At 39.0% G+C, this 18384-nt stretch overlaps 1 protein-coding gene across 2 annotated transcripts in view; it reads left to right on the forward strand.

Moving 5' to 3' along the window:
• Positions 1-18384, forward strand: part of ATG7 (autophagy related 7) — a 2350184-nt gene that overhangs the window by 196764 nt on the left and 2135036 nt on the right. For both annotated transcript variants that reach the window (XM_044078060.1, XM_044078061.1), the window contains exon 2: positions 17492-17686. In XM_044078060.1, the coding sequence (XP_043933995.1) occupies positions 17509-17686 (178 nt within the window). In that variant the 5' untranslated portion in view covers positions 17492-17508. The remainder of the gene's footprint in view (positions 1-17491; positions 17687-18384) is intronic.

Below are 18384 nucleotides of genomic sequence, written 5' to 3' on the forward strand. Positions count from 1 at the left end.
CATGAGGTTGCTGTCGCATGCAACCGAAGGGGTGGCTAGATCAGTGGGTTTGGGCATTGTTGTGAGGCGTCATGCCAATATGCACATTTGTGACCTCACAGACCCCTTTCAAGTCTTCCTTTCTGAATTCTCCCATCGAAGCTTCGTCCCTTTTTGACTCCAAAGTGAATGACATTCTAGCCAGGTGTGAGCAAGATGAAAAGACCCTGTCTGCCATTGCACTACCATTTTCCAACCCTCAACATACCTTCTCCAGGAATCAGAAGAGTGGAAAGATGTGGCATAAGAAATCTCAGGGTCCCTTCTGTGCCGCATGTGGTGATGATACTCCCAGAGGCAGAGGGGGTAACAATTCCAGAATATGTCCCTATAGAGGCAGAGGGAGGGTCATCGTAATCAGGGCTCCAGGGATTCCTTCCCTGGACAGTCTTATCAATGCTCCTGAGAAGCAGCGTGATTGCTTACCTCTGGAAGCAGTTAGGGTTTTTTTCTCTCTGCACCAATCTACCTGGCAGTCCATCACCACCAATCATTGGGTGCAGAGCATTATCACCAGAGTTTACACCATTCCCCTTTCTTTTCAGCTAAATTTCCCAAGAAAACTTCCCGATGTTTCAGCCAGTCAAAGGGAAGAAGCAGCTTTGGAGATTATAAAGCAGTCTCAAAAGAGTCATCTAACCAGTCCCACCAGACCAGCATGGATCTGGATTTTACTCGAGATTCTTTTTGGCGCCAAAAAAGACATGTGACTGGAGACCCATTTTGGATCTCAGCAGCTTAAACAGGTCTGTCACCCAAGCCAAATTCCAGATGGTCACACTTCAGTCCATTCTCCCCTTTTTAAGAGAAGCCGATTGGAAGTGCTCTATAGATCTCCGGGATGTGTATTACCACATCAAGATGGACAGATGCTCCAGGTGTCTGCTTCGCTTCCAGCTAGGAGCCAGTCATTATCAATTCCATGCCCTGTCATTCGGTCTCTCTACAGCCCCAAGAGTGTTCACGAAATGCATGGCAGTGGTAACAGCTCACTTGAGACTAAAAGGATTCCGGGTGTTTCCATATCTGGACAACTGGCTCCTTACCATCCCAACTGAGCATCTTATGGTAACAGCACTACATTATACTCTCTCTCTTTCTCTCCCGCTCTGGCACAATTGTTGGGAATAACGGTACATTGGGGGAAATCAAACCTTGTCCCTACACAACAAATAGAGTTTATTGGAGCAGTATTCAATACTCAGTCCTGTCTGGTATCACTCCCAATTCAGACTACATCGACTGAGACTTCAACTCCAGGTGATATTCTCATAAACAACAGTTTCTGCAAGGGAAGTTCTTCAGGCCCTAGGTTCTATGGCAGCGTCAATCCCAATTGTGCCTTTAGCAAAGCTACACATGCAGATTCTGCAATGGCTCCCTCTGTATCAGTGGTTCCCAAACTATCACCCCTTCAGTTACCAGATTCGAATTACCAACTCCTGCAAACAGGACCTGCTTTGGTGGATGAGGCCAGACTTAGAACGTTGGAGTTGTCCATTTCAGTCTCCTCAGCTCACAGCCATTGTGACCATGGATGCTTCCCTGATTGGGTGGGGTGGCCATTTCCAGGGAAAGACTGTCCAAGGCACATAGTCCACCTCAGAGGCCCACCTGCATATCAATGTTCTGTAACTGACAGCTGCGCTGTTAGCGTTCAAGGCCTTCCATTCGGCTCTCCCTTCCGGGACAATTGCAATCCAATCAGACAGTAGTGGTCTGGTACATCAACAAGCAAGGAGGAAGCAAGTCCAATCCCCTATGTCGAGAAGCCATGTGAATTTGGCAGTGGACGATAGCTTCCAACTGCTTTCTAATAGCAATGCATATCCCAGGGAGCTCCAACGTGATTGCAGACAAGCTGAGCAGATGCATCCTCATACCTTACGAGTGGTCCCTCAACCCCGAGGTGGCGTCAGCAGTCTTCAGCCACTGGGGCCAGCCCTGCTGCAGTCTTTTCACCTCCCCATCAAACACCAAGTGGAGCAGCCTATTTCACCCTACTTCCCTAGGAAGGGGAGTCACCGAGGGACGCTCTGATCCATGACTGGCCCACAGGACTTCTTTATGTTTATCCTCCCATCTCTCTGATCCCACAGTTTCTAAAGAAAGCTTTTTGGTTGAGATGCAAGGTGATTTTCATAGCCCCATTCTGGCCTCAAGTTTTGTTCCCCTTCCTTCTGCCATACCTAGTATACCCGCCATGGATTCTGGACCCTCTACCAGATCTGATTACTCACCCCCAAGGGTTAAGTCACCCAAATCTGTCCAGTCTCAAGCTGACAGCTTGGTTTCTCCACTTCCACTAGTAGCCAGGCAAGCTAATCTCTCCTCGCTTGTTCGAGACATCATTCTGGCCCCTCATAAACCATCCACCAGAAGACTATACCAGGATAAATGGAAAAGATTCTCCATCTGGTCCAAGGATAACATGCTAGACCTGTATTCGGTTCCAGTTACTGCAGTACTTCAATACTTGGCTATTTTTTTTTTGATAATGGAGCCTCTGTCTCTACCGTACGAGTACATCTAGCGACAATTTCCAATTTCCACAATGGTATAGATGGCACCCCTTTTATCTCTGTACGCATTTGCAAGGCTTTCCTCAAGGGGACTTCTCATATCAGGCCTCCTGTCAGCCTGTGGAACCATGGAAACTCACTCTAGTCCTTCAGTTTCCTTTTGAACCTGCTGTGGAGTGTGACCTAAAGGTTTTGTCTTGGAAATCCTTGCTGTTGGTAGCCGTCACATCTACCAGAAGAGCCTCAGAGCTGCAGGCATTGTGTATCAAGAGGCCCTATCTGGTCTTTCATAAAGACAGAGTATCACTTCGGACTAATCCATCCTTTTTCTCCAAAGTTGTTTGATTTCTCCATAAACCAGACCATTGACCTACCAGTGTTCTTTCCGAATTTTGCCAATAGAGGAGAGTACTGCCTTCATTCTTTAAACGTACATAGACAATTGAGATTTTATCTAGACAGAACCAAACCTATCTGTAAATCTGAACAGCCTTTAATCTCCTGTTCTGGGCCCAGAATGGGAGAGGCCATTTCCAAGGTTACTTTAGCAAAATGGCTAAGGCACTGCATATGTTTCATCTATTCCTTCAGTAATGAACCTATGCCAAAAGTTAAAGCTCACTCCACTAGATCTATGGCAACATCTGTAGCTTTCCATTCTAGGGCTTCTATAGATGACATCTGTGCAGCAGCTACTTAGGCTAAGCCTCATACCTTTATCAGTCATTACAAATTGTACTTGGTCTCCAGAAGGAGAGCTGCCTTCGGCTCAATGGTACTCAGGAATGTTCTTCCATAAGGGCCGCCCGTGGACCTCAAGGTAACTTGGGATTCTGTCCCATCAGTGATGAATGGAAAGAAGATTAACAACATCAGATAAAGGAGTTATGTCTTACCATACCACTCCATCTGTGTTGTTCATCTTCTTTCATTTATCACTTCCCACCCTCCTTCCCCCCTCCAAAGGCTCCTGGGGGATGCTTTGGCTCTAAGTGGTGCCCTAGGGTAGTTCCACAGAAGTGGCCTCGGCTTTACTTACTTTTCTCTAGCAAACTCTGAGGTAACAGGGAGAAGGGCATTCTGGGTAGAGACTTAGCTTGAGACTGTTTTTGGCTGGCACGAGCTTGGTAAAAAAGCTAACTCTGTTCCGAGGGCTCGGAACTGAACCCAACAGTGATGAATGAAAGAAGATGAACAACACAGATGGAACATTATGGTAAGAAATAACTTATTTTTCTCAAACAAGGAGTATTATGGTGAATATCTGGCATAACCGTTATAACTTGCTTCATGTCCTCTGAAATATAGGCTGAGAGGAGGGAACATTCAGTAGACATTATCAAACTAGCTCCAAAACCATTGCGATTTGTAGCTTTGTCAAGTTATGATATAAACTGTGAACTGTTGCCTTTTATGTTGCCACTAAAGCAACTGATTGAAATCTTGTGACCTGCTTTGCCTAGTACAAAGATCTGGAGACTAAATGACCAAAAAGATGGGCTTACATTTACTGTTTTATTTTATTTTGCCTTTGTTTACCATGATAGTCTGATTAGGTTTGGAAATAACCCCTATTTAGTAGAGGCCCAGGGAGAAGTGCTCCATTATTATATGGAGTAAGAATACAACAATATTTTCATTTTAGAAATGAATGAAATTAAACATAGAGGAGGAAACAATATAGTACAAAACATCATTTGGATACAGTTCAAGTGACACACAAATCAATTGTGCTTGAGATACATATTGCAGAAACAGTTTATGTGGAACCACTAAGAAATTTGTTGTAATATGTGTCAAGAGACTGTAGAGAAGGTTACATGTATGAAGAGGAAAGAGCTGCCTTGGGTGAAGTGGTGAGATATATGGCTGATTTGTCCAACTTTACTAAGTCCAAGCTTGCAGTTTCTCAGAATATTCACTTTTCTCTGATGTATGATGATATTGGAGTTGTTATATATGTAAATTTGGGGGGGGTGGGGGTACAGAAGGTGTTTGTAGAGATGGGCCACCTGTCACTTGGCTTCTGAGGTTATAGACCATAGATGCAGTCAACAGATTTGGGGTGGGGGGTTCTTGATGAAGTACTTTGAAAAGAAGGAAGTAGAGAAGAATGGCTCTGGCTTGCACTGGTAGCCACTTAACCTGAGACAGAATGAGGTAATGATGTTCATTCTGAGGGGAGTTTAATATGAATTGGCAGGTTTTATTTGAAAGGGTAAGAAGGATGGTTACATTTTTGACAGAGGCAAACAAGGAGGTGGGGTCCTTACACAAATGTGAGAAGGATACCCTTGCCTATAGCTACTATGGCAGGGTTACAGAGGAATTGAGAGATCTTGTTGGCCCAGAAAAGTAGGTAGTTTAATCTTGGTTTGTGATTTCTCAGTTTGTTTTCAGAGGTTGAGGGATTGATCTATCCATATATCTAGATATCTAAAGAAAATGGTAGAGTCAGTGGAATTATTGTCACAATCTGTCATGGGAAGATGTAATGTGGACTTGGCTTGTCTTTCTTTGTGTGTCAAACAGCGTGAACTTTGATTTTTTGACATTGATTAACAATTTATTTGGATGAGAGCCAGTTGTACAGTCTATGTAGGTCTTTTTGACAGTGTGTTTTAATGGATTTTTGAGAGAAGTCCAACCTTTAGATGACCATATAGTCAGCATGAAGAAGTAGTGGAAGTTGGAAGAGGGAGTCTATTAATGAAGACTGAGAAAAGAACTGGGCCAAGAATGGAGTCTTGTGGTACACTTAGTAAGTACAGCAAATGTCAGAGTAGATTATATCCTTACCATGGAGAATCTTAGGAAGTCTGAAACATATGATGGTTTGGGTCTGATGATGGGAATGAGTGATCAACCATGCCAAAGGCAAATCATAGGTTAATAAACACAGCAATGGTCAGATTCCCCATATCCATATCGGATCAACTGTCATCAGTCAGAGTCCATAATGATGTGGGGATTCTTCTCCAAGCTAAAAAGCCATGTTTCCCAGACAGCAAGTGATATTTGTGTAGATAAAAGGTAAATCAATAACAGATGACTTTCTCTAGAACCTTACCTAGGATAGGTGAGATGGATATGAGGCAAAAGGTTGGCGTAGGTTCTTTAGGTATAGTTCTGACAAAGAAGGATTTCCAAGTGGATGGCATAGTATGAGTAGTGAGACAGAAGGTATGGATATATTTATTGGGATGGTAATGTAGTGTCTTCGGGGATAAAGATACCCATGGGCAAACATTTTTGGGTCCAGAAGTAGATTCTGTAGGGATTTCTTCAAGTATATGTGGAGTATGCTTAGTGGTTATTTGAGAGAAGTACAAGGGTGGAGTTAATTCTTGGGGCCTTGGCCACCTTTGAGAAGAGTATTTGTGGCCTACAGGAAGGTTAAAGAATTTTCTGAGGAAGTCTGATGCTGACATGGAAAGGCAAGATGTGAAGGGTAGACTGGATGCTTGATTTGGAGGAGATCTTCCTATAATATTGTTATCCTCCTACCACCTTCATTTGCCAAAACAATTCTGGAAGATTTGTGCTGATTTTAGGTGTTTGGTTTTATGTCTTTCTTACAACAAAATGCTTCCAATGTGCAGCATGCATTTGTATACCTCAGCTAAAGTATGAGTAGCTATAATTCAGATAACAAGCACAATTACATAAAACTGTTACTAAGCTGGTTCACATTTGTTTTGGGTATTAGGTAGGCTGGCAAGTTGTCTACCATTTAGTTTTAATTTCTACAGTGGAATTTATCTTTATGACTTAGCAGTTATAACTTATAATTTAGAGTTAAGCTGGATAACATTGCATGCTGCTCGTTACATATACCTAGAATTCTGCAGATAATTTAAACATTTTATTTAAATTTTTTAGAATACAGAATTAATTGAGTCTTGATGAGTACCTTCATGAGGTGGACCCTGTTTTTCGCAAAATCTCACCAAGGTGACACTGATATATAGACTGTATTTATATAGCATATATCATGGACAGAAGTAAGTTGAAAACAAAAAAAAAAGATAGCTGGGTGCACAAGACCCAGGATAAAAAAAGTGCCCAATCCTGGTAGGCGCACTGGTGCCAGGACTGGAAAAAATGACAGCGTAGAATCTTCAAAATACGATAACATTCCTACAATAGTGCCAGGCCAGGCCTAGGGGAGGATGGCCCCCCCTGTTATAGAAGGAAGTAGTAGTCCACAAAAATCTCCAAAATTGAAAGACTAAATTAGAGACATAAAGGCGATAGAGTGGGCTATGTATTATTAATATTATGCAAAAAGCCCCGAATTTCCAGACAGAGGATATGCAAAAAGATGATAAATTACAAGAAAGAAAAATACTGACAGTTTTTCCTGTGGAAGAAGCTTCAGATGAAAATTTGTGTTCATTAATGCAACAGATTTTTGAAAAACAGTATATAGAGCAAGAAACGTTGATTTGTTTGGAAAAAGAAGCATCTGATGAAGTGCAAAAATGTAAACAAAAAAACCTAGATATTTTTGAAAAGTATAAAAAAGAAATACGGACATGGGAAAGAAAGAGATTTGATATGGTGCAATATTTATGCAAAGTAGAAAGCCAAGTTAATTAATATAGAGAAGACAGTCTCAAAGATATTTGAAGAGAAATACAGAAAGTTAAAGTCCTCTAATTGGAATCCCCCCGGCCTAGATGCAGTACTTAACTTTTGGTTAAAAGTATTAACATCCTTGCACCAAGACTTAGCCATGAAAGAACTATTTATATGTACATCCCGAACAGACACCAACCTGGCTAACAACAGGTAAACCAATGATCCTACTTAAGAGTGAACCTGCAAGCTACCCCAAAAATTATAGACCAATAACTTGTCTGCAAACGACGTATAAACTGTACACAGGAATTAATGCCGACAGAGTTTATAGTCATTTAGAAAAAACTCAATTATGGCAGTACAACAAAAGGGCAATAAAAGAAGGTCTTATGGAACAAAGGATCATTTGTTGTTAAATAAAGTCATAGTGGAGAACTGTAAAAAGGGGCATAATCTAAGTATGGCATGGATTGACTATAAAAAAGCATTTGATAGTATCCCACATTCATGGATAAGAGTGCTTAAAAATATATAAGATACACCCTATACTAATCGACTATGTTACAGTTACATGAAACAATGGCAGACCACTTTGCAATTAAGTCATGATAAAGGACAAATTACTATCTCAGGGATAAAAATTCAAACTGGGATATTCCAGGGTGACTCTCTGTTGCTGTTGCTATTGCTATTCTGCCTTGCCCTTAACCCATTAAGCTGTCTACTTGACAGCTTAGGCCATGGCTATAATGTGGCTCCTAGAAAACAACCAAGTCTAAAGACTACTCCTCTTCTTTTTGTCAATAATTTAAAACTATAGCTCATCAGTTGAGGAACTGAAAGCACAGCTGCAGGTTGTCAAAACTTTTTCAGGTGATATTAGAATGTCATTTGGTATTGATAAATGTGCAAAAGCAACCTTTAAAGCAGGAAAACTGCAGCACCAGGAAAATATCAGTTTGGGACAAGAATGTGATATAAACAAACTTGAGCAAGAGGGAGTGTATACATACTTTGGAATTGATGAAGGATCAGCAATAAAACATCCACAAATGCTTATAAGACTTAGTAAGGAATACTTCAGAAGACTAAAATTGATCCTGAAAACAGCGTTGATGCCTAGGAATAAAATTCAAACTATAAACCAGTTTGCCCTTCCTGTCCTAACTTGCAGTTTTGGAGTGATTGATTTGACCCAAAATGTGTTGAATAAATTAGATATTAAGAAGGATGCTTCATGCTCACCAAATGATCTATAAAAATCAGTGCATACCAAGGTTATATATTTCCCCTTCCGAAGGAGGGATGGGCCTCCTTGATATTGATTATATGTATAGATCCGCAATCGTGGGACTCAACACATATCTGCTGACTTCACAAGACCCAAATGTAGTGAAAGTTTTGAAACATGAGGAGAATAACTCTAAGATGACTTCTCTGCTTAACCTAACAGAAGCATGTTGGCATCAAGCAGGAATGGAAATCAAACCAAAAGTAGATAAAAATCAGGCAACAACTGAATGTGCCAAAAAACAAAAGAAAGAATATAAGGTGAAGTACCAGATGAAAAGCCAAGAAATGTGGAAAACTCATAAATATAGTTGCAAGTATAGAAAACTTCTGGAAGAACCTTATGTTGATCAGGAATGAATGCAGGAATGATCAAGGAGAGGTGAATTCAAACCAAGAGATGAAAGGTTAATATCGGCGGCTCGACAGTTTTCTACGTACACGCTGGTTTACAAAGTCCATTGAACATGTGGGAGAAACAGTGAAATGTAGGTTTTGTAAAACTGAACTTGAAACAGTCGCACACCTCATTGCTGGTTGTGACATACTAATGGCAGAAGGTCTGTATACCAAAAGGCATAATAATGTGATGAGACTGTTGCACTGGGGATTGTGCAAACATTATGGTTTTGAACTGGCTGAAAAGCATTGGAAACAGGAGCCACAAAGCATCATAGAAGGTGATGGTCGATATCACATGAGATCATCCATTACCAACAATTCAAAAGATAGATGCTAGAAAACCAAATATAGTAGTCCAAGAAAAGAAGAGAAAAGCAGCATTGATCATTAAAATCACCACAGCCAGTGGCTACAGTGTCCTGTGTACAGAGAGAGACAAAGTTATGTAATATCAGGATCTGCAAGCAGAAATGAGAGCAATGTGGAAGAAGGATACCCAGATAGTTCCAAAAGTAGTAGGAGCAATGGTCTTATAAGTAAGAATCTACAATCATATTTAGATATGCTACTAAGACACGTAACTTCATACAAATTACAGGAGGAGTCATTACTGGGCGCATAGCCGGTGCTGCAAAGAGCACTTTTGGATGACATCAAAGAGTGAAACAATACTAATGTCATGAACTTTAATCATACTTTGACTTAAGAATGGGGTCCATTCCTGTCATTTTATTAGAAACCCAAAAGATATGGAGAAATTAAAAATAAGTGTGAGTCCTACTTTTTAATAAAATGTTATCGCAGGAATTATATTTAACTGATCCTAAGTCATTCAAAATACATTTTGTTATTATGCATCATATGGCAGCAGTATGAAGTTATACTTGATTTAGACATGCTTTTCACCCTTTTTGGAATTTTTTTCTCTTTTGTCCTAATTTTGTATAACTGAGTTGTTAATATATATGAGTAAAAGGGTATGGCCAAATGAAGCCCCCTTCTTCTCCCATTTCAGTAGTACAGGAGGACTTGTCCCCCAAAAAGAAAAACAGAGTTTTAAGTTAAAATTAGTTACGGTTTCACTGACTGTGTTTTAGATAGGTTTGACTCATCATGTTTCCTAGCAGTGCATTAGGAAGTGATTACTCGAAATGGATCCTTTTAATATACGAGGGATGCAGGTTATGTAGAGCAAGTCTAGCCAGAACCAAGGGCCTTATATTCATACATTGAGACCCCTGGCAACTTTTGCAGGGAGTGCAGCAAAGGTGTCACTTGAGAGTACAGATCAGACCTTGGTAAGAATTTGTGACATCTTTCTGCCCAGCTGCAGGTGACTTTATTATCCAGCCCAAGGCAAAGGGTATTACAATGGACTAAACAGGGAGACACCAATGTAAATCTAATTGTACATACATACAAATATTGCAAAGATAGGCATTAATGCCCTTCTAGCCTGCCAGTATACCAAAACAGCTGTTCCCATAAAAAGTGTCCAGGATGCTCTTTGAAAGTATCTAAACTAGTGCTTACTTTAATGTCATTTGGTACCATGTATTGGCTACTCTGTCAGAGAACCAATTAGTACACTTCTCTTTCCTATAGAATCTTCTGTTTGATTCTGTACTACTTTTTGATAACCCAAACACTCCCAGAGGTAGCTGTCTCTAAATTTCCTGTATACCCGAATAAGATCCCCTCTTAAATATCTATATCAGACACTGTACAAATTCAAATATTTCAATCTTTCATAACTCAAATTTTCACATCCATGAATGCTCTTGGTAGGTTTCTGCTGTATTCTTTCCAGTTTACTCATGCTTACTTTATTGTACGCGAGTTTGGGTGTAAAGTAACTAACAATGACTTCAAAATTTCTCATTTCCTAGACTTTATAAATCTTTTTATACAACCTATAGTTCTATAATTATCATTAACCACTTGGTTGATATGATTAATAAAACTCAAAGCTTGATCTAACCATATACCCAGGTCCTTACCAGTTTCAATCACTTAGATCAAGTAAAAATTCACCTTTCAATTTATGTTTCCCAAATCTCATATGCTTAATTTTTTATGTATTTATCAGCGTATTATTCTCCTGTGCCCAAATGGTCAGTTTAGTCAAGTTCTTTTGTAGACATTCTCTATCTGTAATGCATGTAATCAAGGCATCTGTATACATACTGTAGAACACCTCAGATGAAAAAGATCTGAAAGATACAATCTAAACAAGTATGAACTTAGGATAGAGCCTTGTGGGATACCCTGACTGTAACCAAGAATTTCACCTGTCCAATTGTTGCCTGATACTTGCCATGTCCTATTTGTAAGCCATGCAACTATCCATTTTATTGAGGGTGCCACCAGTACCTAGTTGTTCTAATTTATTGATCAGTGTTTAGTGTACGACTCTGTCAAATGCTAAAGTTAAATCTGTATAAATTAGATCACAACACTATCATTCTTAGCTGTTACTACATTGTTATAGAACATCGTATTACAGGTAGTAATTGATCTATTTTCAAAGTGTGCATGCTGATATATGGTTTCAAGTCCCAACCTTTCCAGTTCTGACAATAACTTACCCAGTATTATTTTTCCACAAGGTGAAAGTAGACTAGAGTCTTTTCTACTCCCCTTTCCCTTAAAAACAGGTCTAATAATTGCATGTCTCCAATCTCGAGGACTCTCCCCATATTTATATGACCTAAAAACTTATGTATATAATGGTACTATTAGTTCTTGATGAAATGATCGCAGGTCATTATTACTAGTTCCATCTCCTCCCTGTGCTTTGTTTGGATCCAGTTTGCATAGCTTGTTTTCAATATAATCTAATTTGATCTCCTTGTCTGAGGTTACATGGATGCCACTAGGACAGTATCACTCTTTTTGTGGAGTTAAACTGTTTTGCATAAGATTTTGTAAATGTATCTGTAATCTGCTGTGTCTGGGAATACATTTTAGAATCTACACACAGTTTATCAATTTGTATGTCTTTACTCCTTCCACATCTTATGTTATAAAATGGTTTCTTGTTATGCTGAATATCTTTATATAAATTGTCTTTATCTTGTCTCATTGTCTGCTTAATTTTTTCTAGCTTGTTTGTCAGTTTTCAAAGTTGTAGCATGACTTTTCTGTTTCTTATATTTTTTGCCTCTCATATTCATCAAGTATCTCATTCCTATGGAAATATGTCCTTCTTATATTTAGTGCCTAGATCCTGATGCTAAACTTTTTTTGCGTTCAATTGATGTCTGTTTCAAAAAATTCCACATTCCTTTTGTAGTTTTTCCACTGAATGTAACACTCCAGTTAGTTTTACATAGTGACCATACATCTCAACCTCTTAGTACAAGAAATCTTGACAAAGCCTGACAAAATGGGGGGACAAACGCCCAAAAATAGAAACAAATTTTAAATATTGCTTGTAGTTAGAGTAACAGGGATTGTCTTAACATACATTTTCTGAATAATTTGAAGTATAAAACTCAAATGTATGCCATTATTTGGTGACTGCAATCCTCAGATTTATCCCATTGATTTGACAGAGAGCCACAAATTTTATGAGGAACAGACCAAAAATATGAGGCAAAAATCTGGACATGCTGCAAAACAGTTGAGAGGTATGATAGTGACTGTTTTGCTTCCATATAAGCTGTTATTAACCTTCTGTGCATTGGTTTAGATTTCAGTTTGGCAGCATTATCTAGTAACAAAGGAAACTTTATAACCCCATGATCACTGCACATCAATGGTGGCATAACTTGACATAACAGTGATTTATTTAGGAACACAAACAATGTTTAGTATGTTCCATTCCCTGGTAGTTTTTTTGTCTTACAATTTAAAGCAATTGTTCCTTAACATAAGTTGTAAATTATTTCCATGCTAATGCTATTGAATCAATGTTATTCCAGTCTGTTTCTGGTAAATTTAAGTCCTCAGCCAGTATTATTCTTCCTTCTTGTATTTCATGCAAGAAGTTTATGAATTCCTCTGGGGTCATCAGCACTTGACAATGGAGGTCTATGCACCTCAACAATTGTTATATGTTCCAGGGTTGTCTTTATTGTCACAGTTACACAGTCAGTAGTATTGGTGTTATCACTGAACATGTAGTAACCGCAAGTCTTATAAAGTCTGTTACAGTGAATACATTTATACCCTGATGGAAATGGCTTCTAGTCATTGTTCTTTAACCATGTTTTACAAAAAATAGCAACATCAATCTTGTGGGAATGTAACAAATTTTCCAATAAAAAATATATGCATCATTAATGCTCCTAGCATTAACAACCATTAAGCATGCATCAGTCGTTGCTGTCTGTGAACTGTTAAATTTTCAGCCTGGCAAAACAATTGAAATGTTCTCTGGAATCAACGTTTTGATCCAGGCAATACTTCTAAGATGATGAAAAGAAACTTTTACAACAGTTGACACCTGTTCCCCTAACATCGGTCTCTTATTCAATCCTAACCTAGAGCACAAACTCCAGTGACACTGGGCCCCTAACAATACAAGATTATAACCAGAACTCAAGCTTCAGATTATTTTTACCATGCATAACTGTGGAACGACTTGGACCAGTGGATGGCTTATACATGGCATGAATGTTCATCACTGCTGTCTTGTCTCGAGGTTGATTTTTAAGCGACTATTCCTTGTCTAGTTAAGTACTGCACCCAGGCTGTTATGTAATGTAGCCAAGGCATATGCACATTCCTGAGAAAAAGAGAGGTAAAGCTACTGTTTTAAATGACATCATGAATTGAAAGCATATACTGTGAGAAGAACAGATTTAGTTTGGCATCCAAGGATATCTTGCAACCCAGGAGGTAGTCCCAAGAGCAATTAATCTCAGACTCTGTTCTGTCAACTTGACCTGGAAGTTGAGAAAAGTTGATTTTAGTGGGAATCAAACCATAGTAGGTTTCCAGGCTATTTGGCTGAATCTTATGTTCTGCAGTATTAGATACAGTCAACAGATCAAGTAGAACCATTATTGAATAAAATAAGGTTGATCCCTTGCCATCAAGGAATTGTTCATGATGTTTATGGGTGCCATGTCAGACCTCACTGTCATAAGACTCCTTACTGCCACTCTTGAAAAGCTTCCACCACGCTGTTATACCAGTTGTATCCTTTCAGGTTTTCACACCATCAGGTATTTCCAGATGAATGCCACCCATCTAGAACTGCTTAATAATGCATTATAGCTGCTCAGCCATTTTATGCATTTAGGATGCCAAATATTTCATGTATGTATTGCAGCAAATACCTCTGCTATGCTCTCTTGTATATTGTATATGCATCCTACTTTTAGGAGTGCATGCTTAGGCTACTTATCTGGTTGGATATCACATTCCTAAAGCTGCTGTATTTCAGAGAAGTCTGTAAGGTTTTATATATTCTAATAAATTTATTCTTAATTTCATCAAAGCTATGCTGTTTGACATTTGTCAGAAATCTTTATCTGCTGGACATGGTTTGGCTTATTGTTTTGCCTTAGTCTTTTATGTAAACTACATACATTCTTTGTTAAGTTTTGAAGCAGCTTAAGATGTGCTATAACTTATCTAATCATTTATAAGAAGTGGCAAGATCAGCAGAGGAAAAAATCATTGAGAGTAAAATTTTTATTAGGAGAGACTAATATTCACAGCAATTGCAAGACTTTCATTCCCCATACAACATCCATTTGTTCCACAGAGCATGCAACAAGGTCTGTTGTTTTATTTCCTGTGACATTTCCAGAAAATATTGTTGCTTAGATTTGCAAAGGGCAAAGTGGCTACATATCCTACCTAGAGCTTGTTCACTTTCTTACAAATTGCAACTGACTCCTGGAATGACCACTCCCAACAGTCATCACTACCCGTGGAGTTTTCAAGGCAAAAGAGGAAATGGAAGGAGGTTCCCAGGACATTCTTCCATACCACGCACATATACACATAGAAACCTCAAACATAAACACTCAGAAGCCTTGCTGGCTCAACCAGAGTCCTGTGCCAATAAAACAAACTAGCCCCCAACTCTTCAAGTGAAGAGCAAAGAAAAAAAAAATCTGCAGCTTCTACTGGCACACCAACCAGGTGGCCAAATACACAAACCTCCCACACTCCTTCCTGCCTTAGCTAATCAAGTCCTATTTCTGTGCCCTGCCCCCAATCCCCTTATTTTACTATCGTAAAAAAAAAGAAAAGAAAACTTTGTCTTTTAAACTGTAGCAAACTGCTTGCTACAAATACAGCAAGCAGTTGCTAAAGTCTATTTCCTGCATGGAGTGCTACATCTCTCAGGTTTTATTTAAGAAAAAAATTGTTATTTCTCTTTTAAACTGTAGCAAACCGCTTGCTACAGTGTCTACCCGATAACAGCAGTATAACATTCTTTTTTCGCTTTTAAGCTATTTGCTACAGTATAGCAAGCAGTTGCTACAGTGATCACATTTGACTACAAATACAAAACCAACTTTTAAAAGTTGATATACACTAAAGAACAATCAGGATCAGCTGATTGCACCCCGACACTTTGCTTATGGGGGAGTTGTCCCCTAGGCCTGCCATAGCTATGCTACTGCACACACTCGCGCCTATGAGCAATTTCGAGTTCCTGATCCATATTGCATATCTTTGGAATGTTGGAGGAATCCAGAGTACCCAAAGAAAATCCACGTGAACCCAGGGAGGGCATGCAGATGTCTTACAGAAGGTACCCCGACGGAGAGCCTAACTAGTTAATCTCTTTGTCTGAGACAAGAACTACCTTATTATATTTACCATCACATTATATTCCTGCCCATGGAACACTCTGTCTCTAGCACAAAAATTGTCAGTAGCTTGAGACAGCTCTGTGGCATACTAGGATAACACTCCTGACTATGCCACAGAAGAACAGAGTTTGATTCTTGGTTTGGGTGCCCCCGAAGAGATGGCTGAGGAGGGTGTGTGTGTGTGTGTGTGTGTGTGTGTGTGTGTGTGTGTGTGTGTGTGTGTGTGTGTGTGTGTGTGTGTGTGTGTGTGTGTGTGTGTGTGTGTGTGTGTGTGTGCGTGTGAGTGTACAGCTGCAAGCTCACCCATCCTGGGATCAGAAGCCATTCTTCCTCCTCACAAAGATGATACCTAGTGGGACCACTAGTTGTTACATCCAGTGAGTCCAAGCCTGCCTAGTCTTGGCTGTCAGAGTTCAGTTAATCCAGAATGAAGGGGAGCTGTACATGCAGAGGCATATTTTTCTTGGGAGACAGCAATAGTGGAGCTGCCAAGTAGAGAGCAGGTGTAGACCACCCCACAGGACAAGCAAACTGGCTCAGTCCCTACCAGTCTCCTCTAGCAGGGGAATAGAGAGCTGATCAGGATTCCTTGGCAAGAATGAATGGGCCATAGGGCTCCCACCTAGCCCAGGAATGCCCTCCATGAATGTATAGGCCATTTTGGTTCAGGAAGTGGAGCCATGGGCTGAGGTCTTGTGGGGGCAAACATTTTTTAAAAGCAGTCCATCACTTCTCTTGAAGTTTACTGATCGGGGTGCCCTTACAATGAGGAGGCCTATATTTGCTCTGATATGTAGGACTAGATATGCTTCTGTGCTTTACTATTTTCTAAAATCATATATTATGTTATTTTTATTAAAATACAGCACTGTGCTGTAGACTTTAGTTTTCCATAGTGGAGTTATAGATGCTGTGGGCATGCTAAACATCATTTCTTACATTTCTTGTAACCAAACGACAGATTATACAAGTTTTGCTCACAGGATATATTCATGATCTTGTACTTAAGCTTGCATGAAACTTGGAAGTGAGTGAGTTTAAATTTTAACAGTTTGCTAGCAGTCCATACTAAGAAGAAGAGAAAAAATAATAATCATAAGATGTGAAGGACAATGTCTGTTGTATAAGATTATTTGAATAAATGGTAATATTCACTGGACCTAATAATTTTTTTATGTAAACTGCATCGAGAAAAGTTGCTTTTATGACTTGGCTTGTATCACAAACTTAACTGTTTTCCAAAACTGTTCTTCCCAGACGTATAATTATGCACCCTAAAAAAGTTCCTTTTGAACTAATGTCCAAGATGAAAGGTTTGAAAATACATGCTCAGTATCTCGCAGTGTATGCATATAGTTGTGGTATTAATAAAACAATGTGTGCACAATTCATTCTTTTGTCGCAGTTTTTGTGTAGGATTTTGTAGTCTTAATGCAAGACTTCTGTCAGATCTAAAAAAAGCATTTAACTAAAAGGGCCTCATAATCACATGGTTAGTTTGATCTGTGATGATGCCTACACTATGGTTACTAGTCTCTTTTAAAAGACAGAATCAGAGGTGAATTTAAATGGTCCATTTATCTGTATTCAAAAGCATAAGAGGTATTTTCCTATGGGCATGACAGGAATTATGCAGCTTTTATTCTCTGGGCAATGTTTATGGGTGACTTTGTGTAAAACCATAGTACAAAATAAAATGTAACTATGTACATCATAGATCTATAGATATAGATAGATTGTCTTCTGAAGTAGCAACAAAGGTGGGAAGCTTTTCTTTAAGTATACCTGAATATGAATATTTTACCATTTTAGCAATTAAAAAATGTTAAATTAAAACTCATCAGTAATGTCCTCACTGCATATTTTTTTCAGTGGAAATTTGAGCAAAAATGGCCACGAAGAGCACCGATCTGAGCAGTACTTCAGAATCTGACCTACCAATGTTGCAATTTGCCCTGTTCAGCAGTGCACTTGATGCTGGTTTCTGGCATGAGCTGACCCAGAGAAAACTCAATGACTACCGACTGGATGAGAGTCCTAAAAATATAAGAGGATACTACTATAATGGTATGAAAAAGCTTGCAGTTTTGTTTGTTCATGCATTAATTTACTGAATGAACTGTCAATTTAAATTTAAGAGGGAGGGGTCTTTTACAAAGGAAGTACTTTAATGACTCAGTAGGGCATATAGAATAAAAAAATTGCAGTTATATGCCATAAATGTTTGTTTCTTTTAAACCAGATAGAGTTATTCCATTAATACTTGCATGCATGTAATAAGTGATTTGGTCAACCATCAAGGCATTAATTAATCTTAGATTTGCTGATGGATATTAATTATGGATAGAGTAAGGGTATAAGAGAGGTTATGAAGACAGCATCTGAATGAAATGTGGGAAGAGCACCCAGAGGTGGATTTATTTTTATACAGCTGTACCTCTCAGCTTTCCAGATTCTTCAGATTTTTGTCTCCCATTTTTGGTCTGTTCCTCATAAAAATTGTTGTTTTCTGGCTAGTCATAGAGAACTGAAGTCACTAAATAATGACCATTTGAGTTTCAGACGTTAAACCCTTCAGAAATTGTATACGAATGCAAAACATGTTATTCTGTTAACTTTTGTCCCCATTTTTGGGCCTTTGTCCCACCCCCATTATTTTAGTCTTTGTCCAGATTTATCTCTCTAACAGATTGAGAGGTATACATAACAATGATATATAATATATATATATATATATCTATCTATATATATATATATATATATAT

Source organism: Protopterus annectens, chromosome 7.part0 (genome assembly GCF_019279795.1).
Source record: "Protopterus annectens isolate FY-2018-M chromosome 7.part0, PAN1.0, whole genome shotgun sequence".
In the NCBI taxonomy this organism is placed as follows: Eukaryota; Metazoa; Chordata; order Ceratodontiformes; family Protopteridae; genus Protopterus; species Protopterus annectens.